Source organism: Larus michahellis, chromosome 6, assembly GCF_964199755.1.
Source record: "Larus michahellis chromosome 6, bLarMic1.1, whole genome shotgun sequence".
Taxonomy (NCBI): domain Eukaryota; kingdom Metazoa; phylum Chordata; class Aves; order Charadriiformes; family Laridae; genus Larus; species Larus michahellis.
Genome location: NC_133901.1, coordinates 23,229,374 through 23,241,801, shown reverse-complemented (window position 1 = coordinate 23,241,801; position 12,428 = coordinate 23,229,374). Strand labels below are relative to the sequence as shown.

Genomic DNA, 12,428 nt, shown 5'->3' with positions numbered 1-12,428 from the left:
CATTGGTATGTTCAGTATGTAAGAGAGAGCATACATTACCTCCGTGACTTCACGTTAGCATTCTTTTAGTTAGTAACTTATTTATGTAATCTAAAAAAACCCTCATATTTCTTTTTCCTTTCCTTTTTTTTAGGTAGAAGAGGACCTATTGGACCCACTGGACCTATGGGAAAATCTCCTTATAGTGCTTCTCCTGGTCCTCCAGGTGATCAAGGACCACCTGGTTTGGATGGCATCAGAGGTATTAAAACCAAAAATACCAAATTTGATCATATAAAAAAAAGCCCCTGAGGCTACTAAGAATCACTGGGTTGCTGGAATAACATATAAAAGTGCATAGGGGACAAAGAAACCAATCAATACCTCAAGTGAATACAGAGAGAAGCGAACACTGGAGAGGATCACCAGAGCAAGGATAAAATACACATCTCCAGATTGAGTTTTCTGGCCTTTGTGATAATTCTGTACAAGTCCTGCTGCTACAACAAATCTCAATTTCCACAGAAGCAAATGGAAATAAGATTACTGGCCTCTCTTCCTAGCAAGAAGGATAAAACGCATTGTCCAGAGGCCTGCCGTTGTTGGTAAACCCACAAAAAGCTTTTCAATCTAAATCCAGCCCTGGGAAAGCTAAAGCTGGCAACTCTTTTGTAAGCATTTCCGTAGACCTCACTTCTGTTTCAAGCAGGGGTTGCCAAGGGATCCAGTCAATTCCTATGGATTCTGGTCCTCAAATGCAGCTCTTTCAAGTTGTTCTGACCCCCTACATTAAGTCTTATCTGAACCCTTCCTTACCCAGTACAAAGACTTACTTCCTATTGGGAAATAGGGGACGGAGATCACAAGCGTAAGCAACACTATAATAAATATAGAGAAACAGTGTCTCAACGCATGTAACATTAACTTGCTGCCTTTTGCTTGCACAAATCTACATAGTTTTGGGAGCTATTCCTATTATTGTCTTCCTTACAATGCCTTGGACAAAGGCTAATGCTAATGTTTCCAAAGACATGCAAGGGTTGCCCTGTGTCCCAGAGAAAAAACTCAAAAGCAATGGAACATGGCTATTTTTAGATGTTTACACTTTGTGCATATATTAAAAATAAAGTTCTTTTACTATAGGTCACCCTGGGAATCCTGGTCCTCCTGGAGAGACTGTCTTTGTGCAAGGAGATCCAGGCGATATTGGTATTCGAGGGGCACCAGGTAATCCTGGGCAGCGAGGGCAACAAGGAGCCAGAGGTCTTCCAGGGAACCAAGGAAGAAGAGGCCTGAAGGGTATGATGTGAGATATTTTTAACTACCACATGCACTTATGCCCAGCCCCCTGCAACTGAGTCTTGTGCACAGGGGATTGCCATTGGAGACTGAGCCAGACAGAAGGGGTAGGCTGGGTGTTTCATAGCTCTGCCCTGTTAGCTACAGATAAGACAGGGCTGGGGTAGAAAGTCATAGTACAGAGAGATTCACATGTACTGATTCCAACATGTTGGAAGACTCCCCTACCAACCTGAAAATGAGGCAGTAAAACTTTTGAGTCTGCCAGATAAAGCAAACCTTGACCTCTCTGCAGGGATCTTGAGAAACTATGGAAGATGCAGATGCGTTTGAACTAATAGTGTCTCATATCTGCCCCATACCAATAGCTTTGGGCTTTCAACAGATTCTTTAGCTTGAAAACAGGAATCTAGTTCTGTTCTTCCACACACTGTACAGAAGTCCTATCTACACCAATCCCTTCCAATCTCTACAAAAAGAAAAGTCATAAATTTTAATTCAGTTCAAGACCAGGGAGAGAAGAGGAAAATGTGCATTCTTTCTGGGAGAGAACAGAGTTGAGCTGTCACAAGCATTTTTTGTTACTCAAGCAGCCAAGACTTCATCTTATTTATGTATTCAGCTTCTCAGAACGCAACCACATGTAACTGCACAACTGTTTTCCTTCCAGGTCCTATGGGAGTCCATGGCCCGCAGGGTCCACCTGGTGCTATAGGACAACCAGGAGACCAGGGTTCTCAAGGAAAACCTGGACCCAAAGGTCCCCCAGGTACATACGAACCCATTGTTCATTGTCACTCAATTGTGACCATGATCTTTCTATTCATATATAATCTTACCACTGTCTACTTGCATACATACAATGTAAACAATATCAGAAAAAACCCGACTTAATTGATTTCTCATTTGAGTTGTGTAAAAATTTATGAACTATGTGTTTGTTTCTAATGTCACCTCACGTAAGTGACTTGGGTTCTCATTCCATTCTTTAATTTACATGCCTGAAACTTGTTTCCACTTCCACCACAATGGCCGCAATCTGCTTTCCGTTTTTCACATCCTTCAGGTTTCATAGGTGAGTTCATGACTATTGATTATTGTTCTTTTCATGTGGTGTTCCTTCTGTATAGATACATTCCACTTTTGTTAGAAGGTATTCTTGGCTTGGCTGCTAGGAGTAGTAGATAGTGCTACAACAACATAGTTCTAATAGATTTTTCACATAAATAGCTATCACTCCCAAGCAGACCAGTATCATGATAATGCTACATTGACAAGTCTCATCCTATGATGTCAGTTAGACTTGTAAAATACTTTTGTTTCAAATTATCTCTTTGGTTTTTGGTTGTCAATCAAGATGCTTTCTAACCAAAAACTTAGTGAAAGCTTGAATCCTAACCCTGGATTACTACAAACACTGAACTCTTAATCTGACTAAATTGATCCGATTCTGATTTTGCTCCAATATGTAGATAGCCAAGAGCTCACAGTAACTTTCAGTACATAAAATGAGGCCATTCTTTATTTTTTATTCTTATAATTATTTTAAATGGATATTGTGGGTTAGCTTCTTTGTCCTGCTTATTGATGGTTTTGCAGCCACAGAATAGGCACAGTACCATAAATCTTCACACGTGCCAAGGTGTTTGTGCTGAAGTTGGATAGGCTTTAGGCTTTAACTCAAATCAGTTTAGGGCACGTTAGGACAGAATCTGTACACCAAATATTTGAAATATATCAGCTAGTATATACTTGCTAACACATGCTTGCCATGCTGTTAAATGCTGTGCTAAAGGACTAAGAGCAAAATTAAAAGCAATGAGATTCAAGATTTTTAAAATACTTATACGCTTGAATACCAAAACCAGCTAACAGGTGTGTTGATTTTTCACATGAGAACTATTAACCAATCTTCTGTCTAATTTACTTTCCTATTATACATTCCAGGTGACCCTGGTGAACCAGGAAAAATAGATGATTCATGCCCTTCCATCCCAGGGCCTCCTGGGGACGCAGGGCAAAGAGGACACGATGGCTCTGTAGGATTACCAGGGCCAATGGGCCACCCTGGACCCCAAGGTAAGCTCGTGTTTTGAAAGCTTGGATGGCTATTTTAGCCATTTAGACAACAAATTGAAAAGGGTCAAAATGTGAGTGTTACTTCTCTGTATGTTTTACTCCGTCTCTTCCCCTTAAATACTTATTAACAGTCTCCAGAAACATGTAGTGGGCTGGTTAATGTTGAGGTGGTAGATCAATATAGCTGAACCAGACTACTGAGCTTGCCTGCGCTGCATTCCCTTTTCCTAGGCCAGGGAGGGCAAAAGCATCATGCACTGTTGAGAAAAGAATTCTTCAAATGGTATTTTTTCTTTTTTACCAATAAATGAAAAACCAATCCCTCAAACCACTCCTATGGTTTAGACAGGTTATATTTAGAGGATCTTAAAAATATACATGCTTTAAAATTTAGCAATATTGAACCACAAAGCTCTGCTACCCAAAGTCCCAAAAGGACACTGAAGTCAGAGAGGTGGCTACAATAGCACTTTTTATCTGTTCGAACATGCAAAAGTTACCACCAAAAAAAATGGCCAAAGAAATCTTAAAAAGAAATTATGAAAGACTGAAATATTCTTCTGATAGATAAAAAGAAAACACGGGTGGTGCTGTACTGAAGATTCCAACAGAGTGGCCATCTTCATATAAATATGGCGTAGCAATTCTGTGTAGTGGCTTCAGTTTAGGTTGTGTCTAAATGTGGTGTCTTCAGTTCAGATAGTGGAATCCCTCGTGTGGTTTTAGGTATTTCCTACTTGGGAAACCGAAGTTTGTTGTGGTGGCTGCACTAGACATCCAATGTCTCCAGCGAGAAAATCTCTGATTTTCTCCCAGGAGATACACTGCAGTACTCATTCCCCTCATGAAAGTGAACACAAGGTAATTTTCAGTGAACTATTTAGTTTTACATATGTTAATTGATTTGCCAACTGTAAGGTGTTTCTGGGGTTGAATTGCTGTGTTTCCATTATATACAGCATTTAAAAAGTTTCTGTAAAACCAGATGATATGATAATACATACTCAAACTGGTTTTATGAAAGAAACAGTAATGCTTTCCCTTTCATTAAGATAGCAGAATTCCAATTTTCTCCTGGCTTGGAAGGCAAACTGGAGGTTTTACTGGCAAAAGCAATACATATTAGTAAAACTTCAGTGTACTTGAGCTTTGGCAAAATAACCATGCAACCAACATTGAAAAGCTGTTAAGTTGTTAAAGTAAATTGTTTTGACTGGTTTAGATTTTCTTAATGAATCTAGTAAAAAGTGGCATGAGGAAATTTTGAATGTTGTGGGACAACCCTGAATTACTGAGTCTGCACGTTAAGTAGCAAAATTTGCAAGGAATGAAACACACACCATTAATGAGAAACAACTGTGGTGCTAGAGAAACATACTCATCTGAAAACTGTTTTTTTACCAAAAGAGGAAAAACACTGCTGAGTGAAATAATACCCGACAAGTGTAACTTCGCTCAACGTAGATCATGTTTAAAGCAGCCAGTGAGCAGGAGCATCACTATCTGTGCCCTGTATATGAGCCGTAACTTTTACTGTCATGGCCACACCTCATTATCTGCTAATGTATAAAAATGCCCATACATACGAGAAATATAAAAAGGTCAGGCCATCAGGAGCCTAAAATATCTTTACCCTTCCCCACTGGATGTAGTCCAATTCTACAGTCCCTCCCTGTCCTGCGAGTACTCCAATACATGCATTACTTCACAGGAAGTTCCGTGCAGGTTTAAAGACTTTGGTGAATTGGGTCCTAAAAGATGAAGGCCTGCCATAGCGTGAGTTATAACTCATTACACCGTGTAGATACTGATGGCAGTTCTGCAAGAGGCTTGTCATGATAATATTTGTTAGTAGTTTGATTTCAGCTGCAAATCACGCGAGTTCTGTAGAGAGGACATAAAACCTTATCAGCAGTTGCTGTTACTAAAGTCATGCCTCTGAGCTACCACTCTGGCCACAAGGAGAATAAGTTGTAAACATAATTCCCAGCAGAACGCAGTTCTGCACTTCTCTGTCCTGAAGCGGCATTTCTTGGTATGTATATATATATATATGTTTGCACAATGTCTAGCCTTTAAATGCAACCATATGAAGGGAAAGTGCATGCTTTGTATTTATCTAGGAGCAAAAGGAGAAGAAGGGTCATGCGGCCTGCCGGGTCAAGATGGCTTACCTGGGGCACCTGGGCCACCAGGTGACCAAGGGCATGTAGGAGAGCAAGGATATGCTGGGCCACAGGGTAAGAACGGAACATGGCTTTTGGGGGAGAGATGTGTGAGATGATGTATAGACTAACTTTTCTCTCTACTCCCCCAATTCACACATGGGTACCCCCACCTCTGGCTTGAGATAGCATGACACTTCTTTCCCCCGCACTGTTCAAGCCCTGCCAGTGACATTTGTGACCGATTTCATAACACATAAAAAGACCTATTTGAATGAAAATTTATCTCAGCATCCATTATTAACCAGAAAGGCAATTAACCACAGATGCTTAAAACCCATATATCAATAGGTACGCATTTCTCAGTCAGGGCTAATGGTGCGACAGTCTGTGAGTAATTAAAATTGTATTTTAACTGTGACTGCTGTTTAATAAATTAATGTTTTAATACATGTGTGAGGAAAGGGCATCGACAGTTACTGCAGGGATTCAAATTCAGTCCAGACAAGTCATCCTAGTGAGTTAGTCTGGGAAGTCGTTGCCCACCTCCATTCATTTCTCAATCCATCCAGCACAGGGCAGAGGCACAATAGAGAAGCCAACTGTCAAGCATTCAGTGGCAACCTAGTTCATTTCTCTCTCAGAAGGAGGATAACAAGAATCTACTGGTGTCTCTATTGCCCACGACAACCTGTATATTTCTTTTACCTTTTCTCCTGTGTATAAGGTCCACCTGGCCAGACTGGTATCCCAGGACCACCAGGCCCCCATATTAGATCTGTGAGTGGATTCTTGCTTGTCCTTCACAGTCAGTCAGACAGAGAACCACTCTGTCCACAGGGGATGCCAAAATTATGGACTGGCTATAGTCTGCTGTACCTGGAAGGACAAGAGAAAGCTCATAATCAGGATCTTGGTATGTATTGTAGTACATAATTGCTCTCTAGTTAAGGTCTAACATGGTGCGATCTATACAATGAAAGACAAGTCGAATGGAGCACACTATAGAGTCATCGATTACTTATTTTCTACAGACTCAAAACTAATTTACACTGATCATAATGAGCTTGGTTATGCTGCCCTATTATATGCCCCATTTAAAATGGGTTTCTGAATGAAAAAAGTATTTCTACCTTTAACTAATTTTGAATAGAAGTTGGAGAGATGAGTGGTTTATTTCACTCATCCTGGCTAGTCATTTTGGGCTGCCTTTGAAATGACTGGAGAGGTTTTCCTAGATCAGGAATCTCATTTGGCCACTCTGAACTAACTCCCTGGAGGATCTGCTCCTTTTTACTGTGAAGGCAGCTCGGGAAAAGAGCTGGCTAAGTTGGATTGTATAAATAAGCTTTATAAATAAAATTGTGCATCACATGTACAGCAGAATTGTGTGCTTTTGAGAGCCAGACGCTAATGTTTTTTTGAAAAGACATTTCTCCCAAAGTGTGTCTCCTTTTGGTGTCTTAGATAATTTCTTCTAAGCGTTCTACAATTCTGACTGAAATTAGCTGTTTAAATAAGCCGGCTGACTTGCAGCCTGAGAAACTGATTGGCTGCAATTTGCATAGAAGAAATTTCCTAAATTTTTGTTGTCTTATTATATGAGAGGCAGAGAAGTCTCCCAGGAGGAAAGATCAAGGACCTAATAAGCTTGACAAAAAAAAAAAAAGTGCTTAAAAGAGTAATAAAAAGATATATTTTTAGTACTGCAGTGTTGTTTTGAAATGTTTTCACTATTTGGCATTCCCCAGGAGAGCCAGTTGGTAACAGAATGCCTTATAACAGCATTGAAAATAAGATTTAAAGAAAATAAAGTCCTTGTTCCCTGTGACCAGTGTGTTCGTTTTGCAGGCATTTTCCTTACTCAGGCTGTTCCAGATCCTTTGTTATTAGTGGAATAGAACAGTATCAGTGATAAACAAAACTGGCTTCTGTATAGGAATGTCACATGTCTTCTTTAAAGAAGGCATTAGGGTTTGGGGTCATTACGGAAATAATACGTCATGCGCAAAGTTCAAGGCAGAACACATGTGCAGTGATTGTTATTGTTAAATAAATAGGTCGTCATGAAACTCACTTCTGGGAGAAGAATTTCACCTCTGAAGTATGCTGAAGTATGCACTAGTCCCTTCTTAATTCCCACTGATGTCTGCCTGATGAGAATTTTGCAGGACTGGCTCTGCAAAATCCCTCAATCCTTTTATTTCACTTTGAGAGTCTGAAACCTTTCTGGTAGGCAATAGAACAGCTGCTGAGATTTCAGCTTAATGCACTGGTAGCAACGGCTTGTCATACTTTACGAAAATTTTCTATTTATCAGCTCTGGCATTTGGTTTCTCACGGCTCCTAATGAGTTTGTAAATAGCTAATCTCCTTTTAAACCAGCTGCCACCTCTTGCCTAATTTATTTTTCGCTGTTGGCACAGCTAAGAAATTTGTTATCATAACTGTTTCCCGTAGTGACAAACTACATCATGTTTAAATACTGGGTTGTGACACAAAGATTATTGGCCAAAGGAAGATACTTATGGTTAAAAAAAGTTTCTGTTTTCAATATAACTAGCTATTTTGGTAAAGAGCCTGGGAGGTTTAAAATCCGTGAATTACCTAACTCCTGTTAAGATACATAGTATTGCAGCGACATTGGCCAGAATACTATTTTCAGCTTACCTAGAAAGAGGTGGAGTAATTTTCGTCATTTATTCTTATTTTCAGGTCTGGCAGGATCTTGTCTTCCCGTGTTTAACACCATGCCCTTTGCTTACTGTAACATCAACCAAGTTTGTTACTATGCCAGTCGAAATGATAAGTCTTACTGGTTGTCGAGTGCCGCTCCTCTACCGATGACACCACTCTCTGAAGAAGAAATACAGCCATATATAAGCAGATGTGCTGTGTGTGAGGCCCCAGCCCAAGCGGTGGCAGTTCACAGCCAAGATCAGTCAATTCCCCCCTGCCCAGTGAACTGGAGAAGTCTTTGGATAGGATATTCTTTTTTGATGGTAAGACTCTAGGCACGCGATCATATATATAAGTTTCTTTCATACAACTTCTGTGTGCTAAAGGTTCAAAGATATTTAGCTCTGAGAAGTAAAGTATCTAATGTCATTAGATATTAAACATTGAAAAGGAAAAGTCACAAAAAGAAACAAGACAAGTGTTGGTTCCAAAGTGCAGAGCCTGGCTGTAGCTATATATACACTAAAGTCATAGCCTTAAGCTACACACTTCTTAAAATTACAAAGATTTTGCTTGCTTGTCTTTAATAAAAAATGGGATTTTCATATACAAAGACACTGTTCAGAATTAGAGATCCAGGTCTTTTTAATACTGTCCTCTAGTTACATTTGCACTAGTGTAGATAACAGCTATCATTCAGAATCCACCTGGATTACTCTTTCTTTCAGTTTGATAAATACCAGAAAATTAAGTGAGCTGGCTCTAGACTTTTGAGATTAACTCATTACAGAGCAAATTAAGATTTTCTCCAGCAAAGGGAGTTTACTCCAGTTTAAGATCACAAAAATAATGCAGTTAAAAGCAAATAAAGTCAGAAAAAGACAGATTAATGTAATTTACCTATTTTTCATGCACAGCTATCAAGTTCTTTCATTGTTCTTTCCAGCACACTGGATCTGGTGATCAGGGTGGTGGACAGTCTCTAATGTCACCTGGAAGTTGCCTAGAAGACTTCAGATCAGCACCATTCATTGAATGCCAGGGTCAGCGGGGAACATGTCAGTTTTTTGCTAATGAATACAGTTTCTGGCTAACAACAGTGATGCCTGAATTGCAGTTTGCATCAGCCCCTCTGTCAGGAACTCTTAAAGAAGGACAAGAGCAGAGGAAAAAAATCAGTAGATGCCAGGTATGTCTGAGACATGGCTAAGACGCGAAACAAAATGAACAGCTAGAGTGAGACTTGCATAAGGATGAACGACACACCGAAGGTTTAAACAGTACTTAATTTTGGAATACATTTGAAAGCGTGCAGCACTGTTCTTTTTCTTTATATGGATATGTAAGACTGAAAGATGAAGGACCTGTTAAGCCTCCCCCAGCCATGTACACACAGCTACAGGTAGCAAACGACTTAATTCAAAAGAAATGAAACTTGGTCACGCTGGAGTCCGCTGCAATAACATACAGGTAACAAGGTGAGCTCGGAGGGTTGAATCAAGTCGGGAATACCAAGGAAACCATACATGTTGTGCAAGACAATGGATTTTCTCTTAGAAATGACACTGACAACAGAAAGAGTATGAGCGTTTATATGGCGTATTATAAATATTTATCCTTACAGATACAGATGTGAGAACATACAAATGTCTTAAAGCCCTATAGCTGAATTCCCCAAGCTAAAAAAACCTGCACGTGCTGTTTCTGAGGGAAGGGGAAAATGTGATTGTTAAAAAAACCCATAATAAAAACAACGAAAATCAAAGTCTTTTACCATTGCAGCACTGAACCAAACTGCCAAAGAACTGTTAATTGGGCTTTCATAAGCAAGAAAAAGCTACAAATCCATTTAACAGCAGATTATGTAAGAAAATAAAATTAGCTGAGATAACGAATCCTTAAAAAGCTGTATTTATATTCACAATTAATTTCTAAGAGCAGTTAAATTAAATTATTAAACTCCAAGTAGCTGAAGAAACAAAGCAGTTTCTAATATTAACTGAAAAGAAATAGTAGCATGGTGATAAAATGGGTGAACTTATCTGAGTGATGAATATAAGTAGTGTTAGGACAATTGCCTAAACTCGAAGCTAATAAATGTTCATTTTTTGCTTCTTTTTTTGTAAACCATCAAAAAACAAAAAAGAACCGTCACCTTCAAGATCCTTATGGAATCATAGCTCTAGAGATGCTTTTTATATTTAAAGTGTTGACTGTTAAAATGTTTATAAGCTAAAGCACTAATCACCTTTTCAAGAAGTTAAACACATCTATACCTCCTTCGTTCAGCAATAAAACCAGAACTATTTAAATGCATATTTGAATTATGGTGAAACTACTGAAACCACAGATTGCAAATGGAGAATTCATCATGTGCAGGAGGGTCACAAATGCTCCTTTTACCACTTAAATAAACTACATTTTACTAGAATGGAATAAAATATTTTTCCCACCGCTTCTAATTTCAATTTGCGTTCACTAAGAGAAGTGCCCCCAGCAAAAAGATTTTCAAGGAAACCGAGATCCACATCCAAGAGTCCTAATTCAAAGAGAACTCCCTCTGAAGCCATCACGAGTATAGCAGCCTGATCAGCCAATTTAAGAGTTGGATACACAAACTCAAAGAGCAGGAAAGGCAAACATTCCAGTCTCAGCCAGAGGAAAATAAAATAGTCGGAGGGTAAGTCCATTCAAGTGTAAATACATCAGTCTGTGCAACTTCCTTCTGACAAAACCAGCCAAAGCTTGCTGATCTGCTCTGCCTACACGGTGGTCAACTGACCCTCCTGCTCTTTCACCTGGGAAGGGGTCATGAGCCCCCTTGAGGCATGTCCCAGTCCCCAGCTGTCTCAGGGAACATTCCCCTTTGGTCCTCCTGGCCCACTGGGACAGAGCACAGCTCGGTTCACTCTTCAGTGATCCCAGCTGCACGCTTCACATCTGGTGAGCCACACGGGCCGTGGAGGAGGCACTAATCCCTGCCGTTGGACTGTAGGAAAGAACGTAATCCCCTCCTGGTTCAGACAGCATCCCAGACGCAGGTGAGACAGCATCCCACACGCCTTCCAGTTTGAAGTAAAAACCAGCATCGTGACTCTCCAGGGTGGTGAGTGGCTTCAGAGCTTAGTCCTGTAAGAAGAAAGCGGCATGTGAAGGGGAGGACCGTGCCTCAGTCACCTATTCTTTGAGGCGCGCAAACTCTTATTTCCAAAAAGGCCACCAGTAAAACCACAACGGGCTAGTAGCTTCAGCTTATGTTCAAAGTAGCAGACAAATACCCCACTTCCTCAGGTGATGCTCCCATTCCCACAGCGGATTTAGGTAATTCAACATTAAGGTCTCAGGAGCTTTTCCCAGCAGTACTCCCCAGCTCCTCGGTGCTCAGCTGCAGCCCCTTTCCGGGTTAGACACGCTCTGGAGAAGGGCAGTCACCCTGCTGCAAGTATTCACAGCGGAGCTCTTGGTACTAACTGCACTTGGGTAAATAATAAAGAAATCCCTATACACGATGTTATTGCAAGCTTTGTCATAATAAGACAAAGATAAATAACATGGAATAAAATGGGATTTTGGAACTGAATCTGTGCTCATCTAACTTGAACAAGTACACAGTAAAATCATAAAACCGTCTGCGAGAATTAACAAAAAAATACCTGATAAACTAAATGAGGCGTTTCATGGCACTTTACCATCTTGCTCTTGTTTGATTTAAAAACGTCATGCAAAACAGTCATGTTTTTCCTATTATTTTGATGCAAAGATTTTGCACCTGTGCCAGTTACATTTGACTGTGTTCTATAAGAGATGTATTTTTAAGCTGCCACTGATAGACTGTCTGCTGGGTGCGTAAATTCCTGTTTCATGCTTAGCTGACTCTGTAAGGCATTTGTCAGAAATATTGTACTAATTCAAAATGAAATTGCAGATAAATTACTTAATATTCTAAAGCGAGTAAGACAGACCAAGGCATAAAGCAGCATATGCTTTAATTCTGCAGTTGTGTATCCAGTGACTACCAGCAGAAAATAATTGGTAAATTATTCATATGGGACCTAATTATGAAATTACGTTGAAAAGGCATAGTTGCAAGTGTTCACAAAAGTTAAAACACCGCTAAAGGCAGTGGCCTTGTGCTAGTCCTTATGGTCCCCGTTACCCTTACTATTGCATGCAACAGCTTTGGGTCTTGCGTAGGCCCGGTAAAGAACTGAATTCTACCCTAATCAG

At 40.0% G+C, this 12,428-nt stretch overlaps 1 protein-coding gene across 3 annotated transcripts in view; it reads left to right on the top strand.

Annotated features, from left to right (window-relative positions):
* COL4A4 (collagen type IV alpha 4 chain) overlaps nt 1–10,645 on the top strand; it is a 74,682-nt gene extending 64,037 nt beyond the window's left edge. For 2 of the 3 annotated variants that reach the window (XM_074591695.1, XM_074591696.1), the window contains exons 40-48: nt 134–241; nt 1,123–1,278; nt 1,949–2,047; nt 2,345–2,353; nt 3,226–3,357; nt 5,481–5,597; nt 6,250–6,438; nt 8,238–8,524; nt 9,148–10,645. In XM_074591695.1, coding sequence (XP_074447796.1) covers nt 134–241; nt 1,123–1,278; nt 1,949–2,047; nt 2,345–2,353; nt 3,226–3,357; nt 5,481–5,597; nt 6,250–6,438; nt 8,238–8,524; nt 9,148–9,411 — 1,361 coding nt within the window. In that variant the 3' untranslated portion in view covers nt 9,412–10,645. The remainder of the gene's footprint in view (nt 1–133; nt 242–1,122; nt 1,279–1,948; nt 2,048–2,344; nt 2,354–3,225; nt 3,358–5,480; nt 5,598–6,249; nt 6,439–8,237; nt 8,525–9,147) is intronic. The other variant, XM_074591698.1, reaches the window with a different exon arrangement.
* The last annotated feature ends 1,783 nt before the right edge of the window (nt 10,646–12,428 follow it).